Source organism: Somniosus microcephalus, chromosome 5, assembly GCF_052327205.1.
Source record: "Somniosus microcephalus isolate GS21.2 chromosome 5, FLI_Smic_1.0, whole genome shotgun sequence".
In the NCBI taxonomy this organism is placed as follows: domain Eukaryota; kingdom Metazoa; phylum Chordata; class Chondrichthyes; order Squaliformes; family Somniosidae; genus Somniosus; species Somniosus microcephalus.
In genome coordinates, this window is record NC_140991.1 from 25,807,917 (window position 1) to 25,828,286 (window position 20,370).

Genomic DNA, 20,370 nt, shown 5'->3' on the forward strand with positions numbered 1-20,370 from the left:
TGGAGATATTGGACAAGATAAAAATAGATAGAAAGGAGGCACTAAATAGTTGGCATCATTCAAAGTTAACAAGTCACTTGGTCTAGATGGGATGCATCCTAGGTTGCGGAGGGAAGCAATAGAAGCTCTGACCATAATCTTTCAATCCTCCTTGGATATGGGAGCAGTGCCAGAGCACTGGAGGATTACAAATGTTACACGCCGTTCAAAAAAAGGAGGGATAAACCAGACAACTACAGGCCAAGCAGTCTAATGTCAGTGGTAGGAAAAGTATTACACCATTGTCAAAGACAAAATTAATTCTCAGTTGGAGAAGCATGGGTTAATAAGGGACAGCCAACATGGATTTGTTAAAGGCAAATCGTGTCTGACTAACCTGATTTGACTTCTTTGATGAAGTAAGAGAGGGTTGATGAAGGCAGTACAAATGATGTATATATAGACTTTCAAAAGATAAAAGTACCACTTAACAGACTTATTCGGAAAATAGAAGCACATGGTATTAAAGGGACGGTGGTACTTGACTAATAAGAACATAAGAAATAGGAGCAGGAGTAGGCCAATCGGCCCCTCGAGCCTGCTCCGCCATTCAATAAGATCATGGCTGATCTGATCCTAACCGCCAATCTACTATCACTGAACCATCTCCTGAATCTAACAGAATTAGACACACGAAATAGGAGCAGGATCAGGCTACACGGCCCCTGGGCCCGCTCCGCTACCCACAGGGCCACGACCGATTCGAACCTAGACTCATGTCCAAATTCCTGCCCGCTCCCCGTAACCCTTTATTCCCTTTACTTCTAGGAAACTGTCTATTTCTGTTTTAAATTTATGTAATGTAGCTTCTACAGCTTTTTGGGGCAGCATATTCCATGGACCTACCACCCTCTGAGTGAAGTAGTTCCTCCTCATCTCAGTTTTGAAAGAGCAGCCCCTTATTCTAAGACTATGCCCCCTAGTTCTAGTTTCACCCATCATCGGGAACATCTTCCCCGCATCCACCCGATCCAACCCCTTCACAATCTTATATGTTTCAATAAGATCGCCTCTCATTCTTCTGAACTCCAATGAGTCCCAATCTACTCAACCTCTCCTCATATGTCCATCCCCTCATCCCCGGGATTAACCGAGTGAACCTTCTTTGTACTGACTCGAGAGCAAGTATGTCTTTTCTTAAGTACGGACACCAAAACTGTATGCAGTATTCCAGGTGCGGTCTCACCAATACCTTGTACAACTGAAGCAATACCTCCCTATATTTTTATATTCTATCCCCCTAGCAATGAAAGCCAACATTCCATTGGCCTTCTTAATCACTTGCTGTACCTGCATACTAACCTTTTGAGTTTCGTGCACCAGGACCCCCAGATCCCTTTGTACTTCAGTACTTTCCAGTTTCTTGCCATTAAGATAATAACTTGCTCTACGATTTTTCCTGCCAAAGTGCATAACCTCACACTTTCCAGTATTGTATTCCATCTGCCAAATCTCTGCCCACTTACTTAGCCTGTCTATGTCCCATTGCAGGTTTTTTATGTCCTCCTCAGTCACTACTTTCCCTCCCATCTTAGTATCATCTGCAAACTTTGATATGTTACACTTGGTCCCCTCCTCCAAATTGTTAATATAGATTGTAAAGAGTTGGGGGCCCAGCACTGACCCCTGTGGAACACCACTAGTTACTGATTGCCAGTCCGAGAATGAACCATTTATCCCAACTCTCTGCCTTCTGGTAGATAGCCAATCCTCTATCCGTGCCAGAATATTACCCCCAATCCCGTGATTTTTTATCTTAAGCAATAATCTTTTGTGTGGCACCTTGTCAAATGCCTTTTGGAAGTCTAAATACACTACGTCCACTGGTTCCCCTTTATCCACCCTATATGTTACTTCCTCAAAGAACTCCAGCAAATTTGTCAAACATGACTTCCCCTTCATAAAACCATGCTGACTTTGTCCTATTAAATTATGATTATCCAAATGTCCTGTTACTGTCTCCTTAATAATGGACTCCAATATTTTACCTACCACAGATGTTAGGCTAACCGGTCTATAGTTTCCAGCCTTCTGTCTACTGCCCTTTTTAAATAAGGGTGTTACATTAGCAGTTTTCCAGTCTGCCGGGACCTTTGCTGATTCCAGGGAGTTTTGGAAAATTATTACCAATGCATCCACAATCCCTACCGCCACTTCCCTCAAGACCCTAGGATGTAAGCCATCAGGTCCAGGTGATTTATCCGCCTTGAGTCCCATTATTTTACAGAGTACCACTTCCTTAGTGATTTTGATCGTGTTTAGCTCCTCCCCCCCTATAGCCCCCTGTTTGTCCAGTGTTGGGATATTCTTAGTGTCTTCTACTGTAAAGACTGATACAAAATATTCATTCAGTGTTTTTGCCATCTCCATATTTCCCACCATTAATTTCCTGGTCTCATCCTCTAAGGGACCAACATTTACTTTAGCCACCCTTTTTCGTTTTATATAACTATAAAAACTCTTACTATCTGTTTTTATATTTTTTGCTAATTTACTTTCATAATCTATCTTCCCTTTCTTAATCAATCTTTTTGTTACTTTTTGCTGTCTTTTAAAGTTTTCCCAATCCTCTATCCTCCCACTAGATTTGGCTCCCTTATATGCCCTTGTTTTTAGTCGAATACTATCCTTAATTTCTTTACTTAGCCACGGATGGCTGTCTTTTCTTTTACACCCTTTTCTTCTCAGTGGAATATATATTTTTTGGAAGTTGTAAAATAACTCCTTAAATGTACACCACCGATCATGTATCGTCTTACCCTTTAATCTATTTTCCCAATCCACTCTACTCAATTCCGCTCTCATACCTTCATAGTCTCCTTTATTCAAGCTTAGCACGCTTGTTTGAGATCCAACCTTCTCACCCTCTAATTGAATATGGAATTCAACCATGTTATGGTCACTCATTCCAAGGGGATCCTTTTCTAGGACATTTTTAATTAATCCTGTCTCGTTACACAGGACCAGATCTAAGGTTGCTTGCCCCCTGGTCGGTTCAGTTACATACTGCTCAAGAAACCCATCTCTAATACACTCAATGAACTCATCCTCAAGGCAGCCCTGCCCAATTTGATTTGTCCAATTAATATGATAGTTAAAATCCCCCATAATTATAGTTGTTCCCTTATTACAAGCCTCAACTATTTCCTGATTGATACTCCGTCCAACAGAGTTGCAACTGTTCGGAGGCCTATAGACTACGCCCACTAGTGTTTTTTTCTCCCTTATTATTCCTTACCTCCACCCAAACTGTTTCATTATCCTGATCTTTTGACCCAATATCATTTCTCTGTATTACAGTGATTCCTTCCTTTATTAACATAGCCACCCCACCTCCCCTTCCTTCCTGCCTGTCCTTCCTGATCGTTAAATAACCTGGCATGTTTAATTCCCAGGCATTGTCACCCTGCAGCCATGTTTCTGTAATGGCCACAAGATCATACCCATATGTAGTTATTTGTGCCATTAACTCATCTATTTTGTTACGAATGCTACGTGCATTCAGATAGAGAACTTTCAAAATATGTTTTGTGACACTTAGTTCCTGCTTTTGCCCTTTTTATTACTTTACCTTTTACTCCATACCTTCTGCCCCTTCCTGACACACTCTGGTTTTTAATTTCCCCACTGCTACCTAAGTTTATGACCTTCTCTGTTGTCATTTTTATTATTTGCTCTCTAGTGACCTCCCCCCCACTAGTTAGTTTAAAGCCCTCTCTACAGCCCTAGTTATATGATCCGCCAGGACTCTAGTCCCAGCACTGGCCAAGTGAAGCCCGTCCCAACGGAACAGCTCCCTCCTGCCCCAGTACTGGTGCCAGTGTCCCAGGAAGCAAAACCCATTTCTCCCACACCAGTCTTTGAGCCACGCATTTAACTCTCTAATTTTATTTGCCCTAGCCAAATTCGCTCGTGGCTCAGGTAATAATCCAGAGATTATTACCCTTGCGGTTCTGTTTTTTAATTTGACTCCTAGCGGCTCATACTCCTTTAACAGAACCGGCTTCCTAGTTCTAAGACTAAGGGATAGGAGGCAGAGATTAGTGGTGAACAGATGCTTTGATTTTTTTAATTCATTCACGGGATGTGGGCGCCTCTGGTAAGGCCAGCATTTATTGCCCATCCCTAATTGCCCTTGAGAAGATGGTAGTGAGCCACCTTCTTGAACCGCTGCAGTCCGTGTGGCGAAGGTACTCCCACAGTGTTGTTAGGTAGGGAGTTCCAGGATTTTGACCCAGCGACAATGAAGGAACACTGATATATTTCCAAGTCAGGATGGTGTGTGACTAGGTGGGGGTGCTCCCATGTTCTGCTGCCCTTGTCCTTCTAGGTGGTAAAGGTCATGAGTTTGAAAGGTGCTGTCGAAGAAGCCTTGGCGAGTTGCTGCAGTGCATCTTGTAGATGGTACACACTGCAACCACGGTACGCCGGTGGTGGAGGGAGTGAAATGTTTAAGGTGGTGGATGGGGTGCCAATCAAGCGGGCTGCTTTGTCCTGGAGAGAAGTATGCAGTGGGGTCCCCCAGGGGTCGGTGTTGAGGCCATTGGTTTTCATGTTTTATATATAAATGACCTGGACTTGGGTATAGGGAGTACAATTTTGAAGTTTGCAGATGATACAAAACTTGGCAAAGTAGTAAATAGTGAGCAGGATAGTAGCAGACTTCAGGAGGACATAGAAAAAGACTGGTGAAATGGGCAGACACATAGCAGATGCAATTTAATGCGGATAAGTGTGAAGTGATGCACTTTGAGAGAAACAACGTAGAGCGGCAGTATATTCTAAACAGCACTATTTTAAGCGGGTGCAAGAGCAGAGGGACCTGAGGGTGCATATTCATAAATCTTTGAAGGTGGCGAGGCAAGTTGATAAGGCGGTTAAGAAAGCATATGGGATACTTGGCTTTGCATTGAATACAAAAACAAGGAAGCCGTACTAAACCTTTACAAATCTCTGGTTAGGCCTCAGCTGGAGTACGGTGTAAAATTCTGGGCACCACACTTTAGGAAGGATGTCAAGGCCTTGGAGAGGGTACTAAGGAGGTTTACCAGGGATGAGTGGTTTTGATCGAGCAAGCAGGGAGAACATGTTTCCTCTGGCAAGTGGATCAGCAACCAGAGGTCATAGATTTAAAATAATAGGCAAAAGAACTAGAGGGAAAATAAAAAGAGACCCTTTTTTCACCAAAAAGATCTGGAATGCACTACATGAAAGGGTGGTGGAAGCAGGTTCCAGAGGAACTTTCAAATGTCAATTGGACATGTACTTGAAGAGGACGAGTATGTAGGGTTCTGGGGGAAAAAGCTGGGATGTGGGACTAAATTGGACAGCTCTTTCAAAGAGCGGCCACAGGCACAACAGGACGAATGGCCTCCTTCTGTGCTGTAACATTCTATGATTCTAATTCTTCAGCTTTGATATCAGGCTGGCAGTAAAAATACAGTGTTTATAGATAGATCATATGGAGGTTGGAATGGAACACGAGTTCTTGGAGATAAAGTGCGTCAATGATTAATATAGTTATGAATGGCCTATGGGATGAGTGGGCTCGATGGGCCACATGACATTATCATTCCAAACTCTTGACAAATCCACAATGACATTTTCTGAATTATAAATTTCTCTTAATTCTCAGTTCTTATTCCTGAAGATGTCTCAACATTTCCAACTCTATTATCAATTAACAAGGCTCAGTAGCCTGGAACAAGCAGTGCTGAGGGGGTGGAGGGGGAAGAAAGTGAGTATTTCTTTTTAGAAAGCACATCAATTGTGCTCTTCCCAATGGAAGTACAAATCATGAATAGCATAGGCCATATACAAAACACAGAAATCCAATTCCTACGCTGTTATTCACATGTAATGTTTAAAGAGATGACTGTTTCTCCCAATTATTTGCTGAAACTTCAGATGGAGAAGTGCATTATTGGCCCAGAAATTCGGGTCTCCACGGGTGAGTACGCATGGGGTACTCACCCGTAAGCCCAATGAAAGTGCCGGTTTTTTGCATGCACTGCGCATGCATGGGAAACTGGCACTTCGGATCCCCTGAACAAAGGGGTTCAGAGGTCGAACGCATGCACAGGAGAGGCTGCGCGTGCGCATCGAACTTCGTTTTTTTTTTGCAGGTTTTCCTGGGAGGGTAAGTCTACAGAAGTTAGACATTTAAAAAGCAGGCGTAAGGCCTGCTTTTCACAAGGTAAGTGGTGAATTAATTAAAATTAAAACATTTTTTCCACAGGTTTATTATTTTTAAATACTTTAAAGCAAGGTAAGTTTATTTTTAGCCCCGTTAGAAAATAAAATTATTTTTTTCAAAAATTTAAATTGTTTAAAATAGTTATTTCATGTAATTTATAGTTTATTTAAAAAATGTGATTTAAAAAAAAATGTATTTGAAGATTTAGTGCTGTTTTGGGACCGTAGTATTTATAAGTCTTGACAGCTCTTCCTGTCAATCTTATGAATGGAGCATTCCCTGCTCCGATTGGCTCCCCATGGCCCACGTGATCCCAGGGGACACATCGAACTAACTGCGCCCCTGGGATACACAAGCACTGCGCACCGGCAGCTGGACCAGGCCCGGGATCGGAATTCCACGGGGGCCCACAGCTCAACGGCCGGTGCGCAAGGAAGTGCAGATCGGGGGCTTGCACCCGCAGGAAGCCCCCGACCCGAATTTCTGGGCCAATGAATTTCAATATAGATAAGTGTGAGGTGTTACATTTTGGTTGGAAAATAAGTGTCTAAATGGGGTAGAGGAACAAAGGGATCTGGGGGTACAGATGCACAAATCATTAAAAGTAGCGACGCAGGTTAATAAGGTCATAAAAAAAGCACACAAAGCACTGGGGTACATTTTTAGAGGGGTAGAATTGAAAAGCAGAGATGTTATGTCAAACTTGAATAAAACTTTGGTTAGACCACACTTGTGTACTGGGAACAGTTCTGGTCTCCATATTATAAAAAGGATATAGTGGCACTGGAGAAGGTGCAAAAAAGATTTACTAGAATGATACCAGAACGAAGAGATTATACCCATCAGGAAAGATTGAACAGGCTGGGACTCTGCTCTAAAAAAAGACTGAGGGGTGACCCGATAGAGGTCTTTTAAGATTATAAAAGGGTTTGATAGGATAGTCAGAGAAAAGATGCTTTCGCTTGCGGGCGAGACCAGAAATGGGGGCCATAAGTATTGGATCATCACTAACAAATCCAAAAGGGAATTCAGGAGAAACATCTTTAGCCAGAGAGAGTGGTTAGAATGTGGAACTCGCTACCACAGGGAGTAGTTGAGGTGAATAGCACAGATACATTTAAGGGGAAGCTGGATAAGTACATGAGGGAGAAAGGAATAGAAGGATATGTTGCTGGGGTTAGATGAAGAAGGGTTGGAGGAGGCTCGTATGGAGTTCCTGTGCTGTCAATACTTTGTAAGAGCATCAACTCAACATACTACAAGGAGACTGAACAAGGGTTTGTACTTTCAACCGCCCACACATAAAGTTCCCAATCACTTGTTACTTCAAGGCAGCAGCAAGCAGGTGTCAGCCATTTCCCTACAGCAGGGGTTCTCAAACTCTTTTTGCTGAGCATTGTTTCAGAGATTCATGTCCCATGTGAGCCCCTCTCTTTCTAAGAGATCGTATTTGTGCGAAATCAATGTTAATATAGATACAACTGGTATCCCAGAATACTTCAGCATTTTGGTCACTTTAGCTGTTTTAATTCTGCTCCTTTACACTTTTGAGTTTTAATATGAAGTCCAGTCATATCATTAGAACACACTGGCTAGAAAATTCCTCGGATCTGCTCCCGCTTCGCTGGCGTTACCAGAAGTGCGGCGGAAATCCCGTTCACACGTGTAAACGAAGTTCCCACCACACTTCTGGCAACGTAACACCAGCGAAGTCGTAGCAGATCCAAGGAATTTTCAAACTACTATGACAGCGTAAGCTACTTCACAAAGCAAAACAGCAGGCCTTCCCTCTTCGGGTTGGGGATGCGAGTCAGGTGAAGGATGAAGAATCCTCTATAGACAGAACTAGAATGGTTCTGTGGTCAGGTTGTTTGGAGGGTGGAAGAGAGAGTAATGAATCGTTGGGTTGCTTTGGGAAGAATAAAACTATAGATGTAGTGAACCAGTCAGGCTTTTACAACAATCTTTTCTATATTCACATTCTATAGTGGAGGCCAATTCATTAAATATATTCAAGAAGGAGTTGGATATATTTCTTAAGGCTAATGGGATCAAGGGATATGGGGAGAAGGCAGGGACAGGGTACTGAATTTGGATGATCAGCCATGATCGCATTAAATGGCGGAGCAGGCTCAAGGGGCCGAATGGCCTACTCCTGCTCCTATCTTCTATGTTTCTATGTTAATCTGATAGCTTTTATGGTCAATGGCTTTCCCCTAGCGTTAGCCCATAAATGACCAGATTCACTGAATTCATTGTGGAATCTGACCTATGGATTGCTTATCCAGGACAATAACCACCACACTTCTGTCTCCATAACTAAGACCCTGAAGAGACTTAGCGTTTCATCAACCTTCAATAACCATAAGTCTTTTGGTAGCTTTTGAAAGATACAATTGTTTCTGGTGTTAAATGACAGAACGATGAATTTTCCACAAACTTCTGAGGTCACAGGTCAAGTTCATGGCTCGAAGGGCCAAATGGCCGACTCTTGCTCCTATTTCTTATATTCCGAAAGATCAAAGGCTTAGAATTTCAGATTGATTCAAGAAAACGTCGTTAGGTGCTTTGCAGAAAGGTTGGGTGGGAGCTCTGTTTATATATGATCCACATTTTGTATCACTGAATGGGTCCCTAACATTCTCCCAGTGCAGATTCTGAAATAAATATTGAGATTGCAGGTCGTCATACTCTTAGTGTGGAAAGAGAGAGATTCTGGATCAAGCGTCTCACCTTGTGCTGGTTGACGCTCCATATTCTGATAATCGAATCTCGACCGGCTGTAAACAGTCTGTTTAATGTGGGATCTAGTTGAAGTGCGTTAACTCCATTGCGATTATATTTCTCGACTTCATCTCGAATAACGTAAGATACCTGAAGTAGAAAACAAAAAGTCAGCCATCAATAAACGTTACCACACAGTCACAGCACACACACAACACAAGATGATGATACAGGCTGCATTTTGTAATGACTATTGTTTACAGAAACAAATCATTTTTGGGGGTGAATTAAAGCTGCAGCAACCCATGCTTTTTAATTTTTTCACATACGAGCTAAAGGTGGTTACTTGCCAGAACCTCCCCCCACCACCCCCCCACCCTCAATTTTGATCACCTGTCGACTGACATTAAATATTCAGCAAAGTCAGTCTAGTCCCTTTATGTCAGTTGCTGTCAAACCAGCCCAGGCACTGAAACCAGGCAGTGCTGCAGTATCAGAAGAGCAGCGAATATCAGGATTTACACAGCTCAACAAAAACAACTTGTATTTACCCCACACCTTTAATGCAGTAAAACGCACTAGATCCTCCTCAGATCACAAAAAGGGAGGATAAAAGTTAATTATACAACTTTCTAAAATGCCTGCTTACAAGGGGCAGGGGGGGGGGGGGGGTTTAAGGTTGAGAATTCTCCGCTAGTCAGTTAAATTCGGACTTGTATGTTTAGATAATGTTAACCTATCCAACCTGCTTTACCACCATTTATTGCACAAAGCTGGCTATTGGTGCCTGGGCAATATTCTACAAAGATTGTAAAGTTGCAGTGCCTGTAAAAAAAAATCTTTAGTGAGCCAAGTACACAGCTCTGCTAGAAAATAAAATATTTCAGCTACAACAGGAGGATGACTGGAGGATGGAACTTATTCCATGTGACATTCACGGCACTAGATCTCTTGCTTAAATATTTTCAGTTTGTTTAAACTTTAACAGCTCTAGGAGAGACCATGGCAGGTCGCAAAACAGAGCAAAGTCGGTTAATAGATTGCGGCGTCATATAGCAACTCTAACTTTGACAGCAGCACAGTAAAATAAACGACATGTGCTGCTGCCACCGAAGGGCGAGATGCCTGGTGTCCGCCTTGGCTCAGTGATAGTGCCCTCGCCAGAGTCAGAAGGTTGCAAGTTCAACTTTCACCCCAGAGACTTCATAATAATCCAGGCTGACACTCCAGTGCAGTGCTGAGGGAGTGCTGCACTGTCGGAGGTGCCGTGTTGCGGATGAGACGTCAAAGCGAGACCCAGTCTGTCCTCTCAAGTGGATGTAAAACATGCCATGGCACCATTCAAAAGAAGAGTAGAGGCGTTCTCCAGTGTCTTGGCTAATATTTATCCCTCAACCAACAATAAAACAGATGACCTGGTTATTTTCCTTATTGCTGTTTGTGGGACTTGCTGTGTAAAGTTAGCTGCCATGTTTTCCTACATTACAACACAGTAGCTACACTTCGAAAGTTCTTCATTGACTCTGAAGCGCTTTGAGACATCCAGATGTTGTGAAAGGTGCTTTATAAATGCAAATTCTTTTTTCTTTCTTACCAACATTTCGTGAGTGACTTCAGTGGCAGTGCTGTCCCGCCCCAATAGTCATTTAAACATTGTTACTGGAGGTGGAGCCCAGCCAGATTCGCTGGCCATTAATGGGCTCAGTGGCTCAATTCATCCATGCAGGTGGGTAGGCAGTCCTCGGCTTTCCGGCCAGTATGTATCTTTGTCCTTTTCTGCTGGACAACTGGCATGTGACCTGAATGGAAACTCATTACCGTACTCCAGCATACCCAAACCAAGCTACTGAGCAATCCACGGTCAGGATTTTATTTGCACGATATGTAATGCACACACTCTACTCATCAATTGCAAGGAGCTCTGGCACAGATTGGCAATAGGCAAGACTTATGGAAACACAAATGTGCATACTGCAATGCTGGAGTTTAACTAGATAAAATCTAATAGCTTCTACAGTCAGCGTCCATTGAGCTTTACATTTAAGTAACTACAGGCATGGCAAATGATGATTTTGTGATAAATATTCCCAGCAAAAGTAGTGATAAACTTCCTATTACTTATTCGACAATGACGACCGGTGCTATTAAATGTCTTTAATATACAAAGTGTGCTAAGATGCTTTACAGGCGGGGGAAAACCATAAAAGAAAGAACTGGACAGTGAGCCATGATGGACAAGTTAGGAGAGGTAACTCAATGCTTGTTTGAAATTAGAACAGAAAATGCTGGAAACACTCAGCAGGCCAGGCAGCATCTGTAGAGAGAGGAACAGAGTTAACGTTTCAGGTCAATGACCCGACCGGAAACGTTAACTCTGTTTCTCTCTCTACAGATGCTGCCTGGCCTGCTGAGTATTTCCAGCATTTTCTGTTTTTATATCAGATTTCCAGCATCCGCAGTATTTTGCTCTTGTTTGAAATTCTGAGTTTTGAGAAGCATTTTAAGAGTGAAAGTGGGAGATTGTGGGATTTAGAGGGGGTAGAGTAGGAGCGAGGCAGCTCTGCCAATGATGGGGCAAAAAGATGCTAAAACGCCTCGTCAGAATAGGAGGACTGGAGCGTGTGGGAGAGAAGACAGGGGATTGGAGCAGCCTTCAAAAGGGAACTGGATAAATACCTGAAGGAGAAAAAAAAATGCAAGGATGTGGGGAAAGAGTGGGGGGGGGGGGGGAAATAGGACTAATTGGATTTCTATTAAAAAGAGCCGGCACACTCGATGGGCCGAATGGCCTCCTCTGTGCTGTACTGTTCTATGATTCTATAACCTGAGGTGAGTGGCCAGAGAAGAACTGGAGTCAATAGAAAAGGAGCATAGTTTATGACAGGGGCTGGAATTGATGGTTTTGATCTTCCTATTGTGCAGCTGGAGGAACTCTTGATCTATCCACAAACTGATGTTGGACAAGCAGTCTGACACTTAAGCTGAGATGGACTGGAGAGGTAGAGTTGGTATCAGCAGCATACATAGGGAAGCTGAGACCCCATACCTGCAGATGACAGGGTACTGAATTTGGATGATCAGCCATGATCGCATTGAATGGCGGAGCAGGCTCGAGGGGCCGAATGGCCTACTCCTGCTCCTATCTTCTATGTTTCTATAATGTTAAATCAACTGCAGGTTTCATTTCCTTCTGGCTACCACAGAAACTACCTTGTAGTTTCTACAGCAATGAGCAGGAAACTAAGAGGGTTTTATGATTTGTACACCTGGGAGCTAATTTACATAGCGTAGTTATTGCACCAGCATATACTCCAAACCATCGGAAACACCTTCACCGAAGCATACGAGAGCATGGGCCTTACACTAAACATCCGTAAGACAAAGGTCCTCTACCAACCTGCCCCCGCCACACAGTGCTGCCCCCCCGATTATCAAAATCCACGACAAGGCCTTGGACAACGTGGACCACTTTCCATACCTCGGGAGCCTACTGTCAACAAGGGCAGACGTCGACGACGAAGTCCAACACCGCCTTCAGTGTGCCAGTGCAGCCTTCGGTCGCCTGAGGAAGAGAGTGTTTGAAGACCAGGACCTCAAACTCGGCACTAAGCTCATGGTCTACAGGGCAGCAGTGATACCCGCCCTGCTGTATGCCTCAGAGACATGGACCATGTACAGCAGGCACCTCAAAGCACTGGAGAGGTACCACCAACACTGCCTCCGCAAGATCCTGCAAATCCATTAACAGGATAGGCGCACCAACGTCAGTGTTCTTGCTCAGGCCAACATCCCCAGCATCAAAGCTCTGACCACGCTCAATCAGCTCCGATGGACGGGTCACATTGTCCGCATGCCCGATACGAGACTCCCAAAACAAGCGCTCTACTCGGAGCTCCGACATGGCAAGAGAGCCCCAGGTGGGCAGAGGAAACGCTTCAAGGACACCCTCAAAGCCTCCTTGAAAAAGTGTAACATCCCCACCGACACCTGGGAATCCCTGGCCCAAGACCGCACAAAGTGGAGGAGAAGCATCCGGGAAGGCGCCGAACACCTCGAGTCTCTTCGCCGGGAGCAAGCGGAAGCCAAGCGCAGACAGCGCAAGGAGCGCACGTCAACCCAAGCACCTCAACCACCGTCTGCCCCAACTGTGACAGAGACTGTAGGTCCCGCATTGGACTAATCAGTCACGAGAACTCATTTTTAATGTGGAAGCAAGTCATCCTCGGTTCCGAGTGACTGCCTAAGAAGATATACATAGCGCTTCAATCGCTACACCACATCTCCTGGCACTACCATAAAGTCACCATTAAGTTATTAAGCACTATTCTCAAAGAACAAATTCTGATAAGAATGTCTTAAAACTTGCATCAGTGATTACAGCACCACTGTAACCCTTTCTATACTAAGACATACCTCAGCCTTTCACATGCTTTAAGCGATACAAGTTAGTTAAAACTGTGCCTGAATTTCCTGAAAGTTTGCACACAAACAACTGCGTAATTGCAGCGTAATGCCAATTTCTAGTTTAAATGATTGAGAAAATTTGGGTGTAACTTCCGGCTCTTGCTGCACTACACCTGAATTTCCTCAAACCTTTACACCAGTTCTTGGGCCCCTTCGTAGCTCCGCCCCATGGGAAAAGAGCGAAAGACATGAATTTCCTGAGATTACGCTAATTCATATGTCCAAAATTGTAGACGCAAAGGGACCCATAATCACCCGATCTTGGTGTAAATCAGCTCTGCACAATAATCAGCTATGCAGATTATGAGAAAACTAACTTAACATTCAGGTTTTGGGCAAATTCTTGCCTGTTCAAACTTTCAGAAAAAACCCTTGTGAATTGTTTTTGTAAAAAAAATTCTTAAGCAGCTTCTGAGGTTCATATAAATTGTCCACAAAATTATTAATAAAAAAACCAATTAAGTGTGGCCTGGTTACTCGTCTGCTGTCATGGCAGCTGCATAAATAACTTTATGTAAGATTTTATACTAAATGCTACAACAGAGAACGGAAACCCCATAGACACCGACAGACCCTCAGCTTGTGGTTAGGATGGCTTCAGTTCAAGGAATCCACAGAGCTACAACACGAGAATGTGAAACACAGCTCAGTGGTACAGGACAATGGTGCACTTGCATTACAGCATTGTGGAAAATGGGAATCCGGTTTAGTGCTCCCCTATAATAGGAGAATAGGAAAAGCAGGAGTGCAAGTCAGGCAAGACTACGATCAGCTCTACAGCTACAACCACAGTAGTCTCAAACATATGATGTTTCATAAAGATTAAATACAGAATACCCTTCTTACTCCTATTCCCAACCCAGAAGACACTTGATCTAAGCAGGTAAGCAGCTAAGAGCAAGGAAACTGATTTACCTCAGAGTCAATTATGGAGCGAGGGGGATCAATTTGCAGTTTTCACAGCATGATTGGGCCGTATTTTGCGACCCCCGACGGGTGCGTACGACGAGAGCACTCGCCCGTAGGGGCCACACAAGTTCCGACTTTAGGCATGTGAAGCGCATGCGCGAAAATCCGGCACTTGCGATCTGTCAAGAATCCTCTTGACAGATCCTCCGCATCCCCAGGAGAAGTGCCTCTGAGGGTGGAGAGTTGCGATGTTTGCACAACTTCCGCCCGTTGAATGCCTGTCAAAGTCTTACGCCTGGTAAAAGCAGGTGTACGGCCTGCTTTTACCAGCATAAGAGTTTCAAAAAATAAAATCTGATCACTCATTTATAAATTAAAAAATACTCTTCAATAAGTTGTTTATTTTTAGTCCTGTAAAAACATAATTTTTGTTTAAAATATTTAATTAAATGGTATTTTAATTAATTTTAAATGTAATTTAAAAAATTAATTTCATGTGTTGCTGTATTTTTTAAATGATCCCCATTCATACTTATTGGCGTTCCGTACATACGGAACTCCAATAATTATGAATGGGAATTCCCTTTTATTGGTTGGGCTGGCCCACGTGATCCCAGGGGCACCTACGAACCGCCTGCGCCCCTGGGATACGGTGACCTCTGCCCGCACAGACCCAGAAAGGCCCAGGAGCGCAAGCCTCCGTATCTCCTGGGCCATCAGGTACATTCGTAGAATTTTTGCAGGTCGGAGGTGTCCGCCCGCAGGAAGCCTCGGATCGCAAATGTTGGCTCATTGTTTGATTTAACAAATACAAGTGCATTGAATTCATTCAGTTTTGAGAGAAATAATTGTTTGGTTTGTGAAGTTCACTGCATATTCATTTTTCCCATTCACGTTTACACATATCAACACAAAAGGAGGATACCCGAACCTGAAATAGACATGGGAGATCACCGTCTACTGCTAAAAACTACAATATTGCTTCATGACCCTTGAAATGTGCCATCTTAAAATTAACATCTTTCTATTTTCTTGCTGTTGAAGTTTAATATCTGAATGGCAGTTGTAGTACATTTTTAAAATGCTCAAAGAATGGTTTCCCGGGGCTTAAGGTTCATCTGCTCCATGCCTAGAAGTGCAGTTAAGTGTAAAATGATTTTTGTTCGAGTGTGAAGTCAGAGTCCACAGCCAACACATTGACAAACCACTGCACTTGACACTTGTATGTCCAGCGCAATGAGTGGACATACTGCTGAAAGCTGGCCAGCCTCAGCTTATGGCAGAAAATTCAAAAGACAACTAGTCACACGAAGATACACAACTAGTCACATGAAGATTGCTTCCAGTCCTTAAAGGCTTTGATGCTCTGCGGGCTGAAATTTTAAGTTATAAAAATAAATCAGTCAGCATAATAACATTATTAGGAAAAGGTAATGATGCATAAGAGCAAGTAATCGACCATTTTCTAAATGGAGAGGCTGAAATTACCTGCTATATTAGCAAGTTAATAAGTGCAAATTCCATTTTTTTTAATTTATTTTTTAAAAAAAGATTATGTGGTGGTGTGGAAGACATTAAAATCATAAAATAAATGGGTTGCTCCTGCAACTATATAAATGCAAGTCTTTCTTTCTTTAACTGCCAACAGATTAAATAAGCCAATTGTTTCTCCAAAGTAGAAACCAATCCACATTTATTATCCAATAAAACTATATCGGGTGGATTAATTGTGTTTTGCATAAATTAGTGCTTTATTTTAAAAGGTGTCTGACAAAACTGAACAATGAGGAAACCCATCTTTACACTGGGTAATGAAGCATTTAAGCACGGGCATCTCTCATACTGCACATCTGGTCCAAGTACTTAGAGAGATGCAGTGGTGTGCGCTGGGTTGCAGGCAGTGTGCAAGAATCAGCTCGTCAGCACTTTAACCATAAAGGGGGCACGGGTGAGCGTTGGAAAAACACATTTTGTTGTAGCAGGACATCTAACAGCATCTGCTGTTGGACTTGCCCTTGCACGCTTAGGTTTTTTAAACCGAGGTGCCAAGTTGCTGGAAGTGCGAGGTGATAACGTCGCAGCGAGGGAAACCGGGCATCTGGGACCTGAGTGAACAGGGAAAGCAACGGTGGATCTCCATAACCAATCAGATTGAAGGATTGTGAAATTAACAGCGCAAGGACGGAGAAAGAAGTGTAAATTAGAGTGGGTGAAGTCAATGTCAAATCAGGCACAGAGAGAGGGAAAGAAAGATTGGATTGAGGGGGAAAAAAGAAAGGAAAAGTAAAAAAAAGTTAATTTTAAAGTTGACGTTTTAAAAAATCTCCATCAATTAATACTTGGAGGACGGAGTCTCCACTCCTGAACTAGTTCATTTCCAGTGCCCGATTGGCAGTAATTATGATTTAAACGTTGTTAAAAAGATACTTGCGCTTGAAATGACGGGACTTAACTTTCTGTGGTGAGTTTAAGTCCGCATCTACAATGCAAATACAGCAACTTCACGCCATTCAATGCGTTTCAATGGTGAGCCAGCCAGCGAGATGCTGGTTTTGCCTTTTGGATATTCGAGTTTAACCTCGCATCTGCCCTCGCCTGAAACTGCTGTGGCATTTGCGCATAAGTAACGGCCAGCGCCATTCACAGCACCGTTATTTTGGGAGCAAATTCTGGCCCGTGATCGTCTGAAAAAGGAAAACCAAACATGCGGTCCTTATTTTTCTTTGTAACACTGATTATATTGTACTCTTCATTTCTCAGAGCACAACTGGCAGAATATCAGAAGGATGGATGCAACAATAGGGCTGGGGAGTTTTAAAATGAGGTGTCTGAGGTTATTTATCTTGAGGTGGATAAATGCGAGGTTATCCACTTTGGTGTCAAAAACAGGAAGGCAGATTATCGGAATGGCAATAGATTGGGAGAAGGGGAAGTGCAACGAGACCTGGGTGTCCTTGTGCACCAGTCGCTGAAGGTAAGCATGCAGGTGCAGCAGGTGGTTAAGAAGGCAAATGGTATGTTGGCCTTCGTAGCGAGAGGGTTCGAGTACAGGAACAAGGAAGTCTTGCTGCAGTTGTACAGAGCCTTGGTGAGACCACATCTTGAGTATTGTGTGCAGTTTTGGTCGCCTTATCTGAGGAAGGATGTTGTTGCCACAGAAGGAGTGCAGCGAAGATTCACCAGGCTGATACCTGGGATGGCAGGAATGACGTATGAGGAGAGATTGGGTCGATTGGGCTTGTACTCACTGGAGTTTAGAAGAATGAGAGGGGATCTCATTGAAACTTATAAAAGTCTAACAGGACTGGACAGACTAGATGCAGGAAGGATGTTCCCGATGGCGGGGGAGTCCAGAACCAGGGGTCACAGTCTAAGGATAAGGGGTAAGCCATTTAGGGCTGAGATGAGGAGGAATTTCTTCACCCAGAGAGTGGTGAACCTGTGGAATTCTCTACCACAGAAGGCAGTGGAGGCCAATTCATTAAATATATTCAAGAAGGAGTTAGATATATTTCTTAAGGCTAAAGGGATCAAGGGATATGGGGAGAAGGCAGGGACAGGGTACTGAGTTTGGATGATCAGCCATGATCTCATTGAATGGCAGAGCAAGCTCGAGGGGCCGAATGGCCTACTCCTGCTCCTATCTTCTATGTTTCTATGGTTCAATTCAAAAAACCCTTGCTCGCCGATTTGCTGTAGGAACAATGATATTATTATACGAGACTGATTTAAAAGGTTACGTTTCTATCACGCGGTTTCTTTTCTAAAAGCACTGATTTTTGTGTTCCGGCTTAGTCAATGTAGGTGCCTTTGCCGTAAACTACCGTCAACAAAATGGTTGTGACAAAGGGCGTAAATTTTGGCGCAGCTTGCCAATTACGCCGCCCGTGTTTGTTCTTCTCCAATTTGATTCTTAGGAAAATGTACAATTGAAAGCTAACCATTTCGTTTCTAAGCGGTGTCTAATCGACTGTCTGCTAGCTATTTTCTTACCAATCCTATATGGTCAATGAAGAAACAAAACTGTTGCTGTTCCATCACCCAAGAGACGTGCCTGCACTATGGTCTCCCTTGAAATGTAATTGTTCTAAGGAGACAAATATACTCTGAACAGGTTTAAACCCTCAGCTGCCGTTTACTTTTCTTCAATACCAAACAGCTCTCGATCACTGCCTGCTCCAGCACAGATCTTCTCATCCCAACTGCTCACCTTGGTACAAACGGGCAAGACACCAGCAACCGAAAACTATGCCACGGTCACGCGGTCTTTGGACATAACACTCGTTGCCAAAGCAAAAATCGAATAAAAACTTCTCCCACTACTCTCCAGAAAGTGGAGGGTCACTTATGCAACTATATATTCTAGGTTGCATTCTTCAGCTCCTGAAACAGCCGCCGCCATGAAAGATTTTTTTTGAGAAGCATTTCCATTTCTTGTGTGGCTACAATATAATGGGGCAAATGTTGAAACGCCAAAAGTCGTTTCCTCTCTAATCCACATGCTGCAGAAAATTGGGTCTTTAACTAAGACTTTTAACTTTCCCATAACAATCACACAGCTACCTATGAACGGGAAACCAAAACTGCTTAGAAGGGTTTTCGTAGTCACAATCACAACAGCCAGCACACAATTTCAGAGTGCTGTGAGATGACATCGCATTTCCTATGATGTCACTGCATGCCAATTTAAAAGCTGCTAAATACAGACTTTTTTTAAATTACAATTTTCTCTGTTATTTCAGGGCGAGACTGTCTGCATTCCACCACCCCCCCCTCCCCATTCCTTGCTTTCTCTGGGCCAAGTACCAATTGCAGGCAGATGACCAACTTCCATAGTTCTGCTTATTCCACTCTCAACCAGGTGCGAAGTGTGGCCCAGTAAAAGGCTCTCACTCTGAGGAAGTGCCTAGCTTCCCCATGGCTCTTCACAAATCAGCCAAGATCAGTCAGTTAGTGTGGAGCGGGGGGTATGAAGAAAGAAATGTGAAGAACTACATGAGCCCCAGACTATGTTGCATTGTTCAACCATTTCAGACTTAATGCAATACAAAATGATTTATATTTAGTTCTGTTTAAAATCCATGGTCACATCAAACAAGTTATTGCTTCTCTTCTGTGTATGAGCATTGTCCGTCAGGCAATGATGCTTCTAACTGAAGCTCTTTCATCTAGATGACTTTCTTTGCAAATAGAAAACTATGAAAAGTGAAAATCTCCTCTTTTTAGGCAGTCCCTCGGAACCGAGGATGGCTTGCTTCCACACTAAAAATGAGTTCTCAGGTGACTGATGAGTCCTATGTGGGACCTACAGTTTCTGTCACAGCACATAAGAGCATGAGAATTAGGAGCAGGAGTAGGCCATATGGTCCCTCGAGCCTGCTCTGCCATTCAATAAGATCATGGCTGATAATCGACCTCAACTCCACTTTCCCGCCCGATCCCCATATCCTTCGATTCCCCTAGAGTCCAAAAAATCTATCGATCTCAGCCTTGAATATACTCCGCGATTCAGCATCCACAGCCCTCTGGGGTAGAGAATTCCAAAGATTCACAACCCTCCGAGTGAAGAAATTCCTCCTCATCTCAGTCTTAAATTTCCTACATTACAACAGTGACTACACTTCAAAAAGTACTTCATTGGCTGTAAACCGGTGGTTGTGAAAGGCGCTATATAAATGCAAGTTTTTCTTTCTTTTTGAAATGGCCGACCCCTAATCCTGAGACTATGCCCCCTAGTTCTAGACTCTCCAGCCAGGGGAAACAACCTCTCAGCATCTACCCCAGTCATCCCCCGCAGAATGTTGTGTTTCAAAGAGATCACCTCTCATTCTTCTAAACGCCAGAGTATAGGCCCAATCTACTCCATCTCTCCTCACAGGACAACCCTCTTATCCCAGGAATCAATCTAGTACAGGTAAAACCTGCAGGTTAATTTATTGCACTATGGTTCAATTACCACTTAAAAATAAATATAAAATGGCAGAAACAGTCTTGGCAAATAGAAGAGCGTCACTCAGCATATTTAGTGTTTTAGTAAA

General features: G+C 43.3%; 1 protein-coding gene across 2 annotated transcripts in view; it reads right to left on the minus strand.

Annotated features, from left to right (window-relative positions):
* Window positions 1-20,370, minus strand: part of LOC147116964 (WD repeat-containing protein 48) — a 144,462-nt gene that overhangs the window by 99,839 nt on the left and 24,253 nt on the right. The window contains exon 2 of one of the 2 annotated variants that reach the window (XM_085987467.1): window positions 8,969-9,109. In XM_085987467.1, coding sequence (XP_085843593.1) covers window positions 8,969-9,109 — 141 coding nt within the window. Of the gene's footprint in view, window positions 1-8,968; window positions 9,110-20,370 lie in introns of those variants that run through there. The other variant, XM_085987468.1, reaches the window with a different exon arrangement.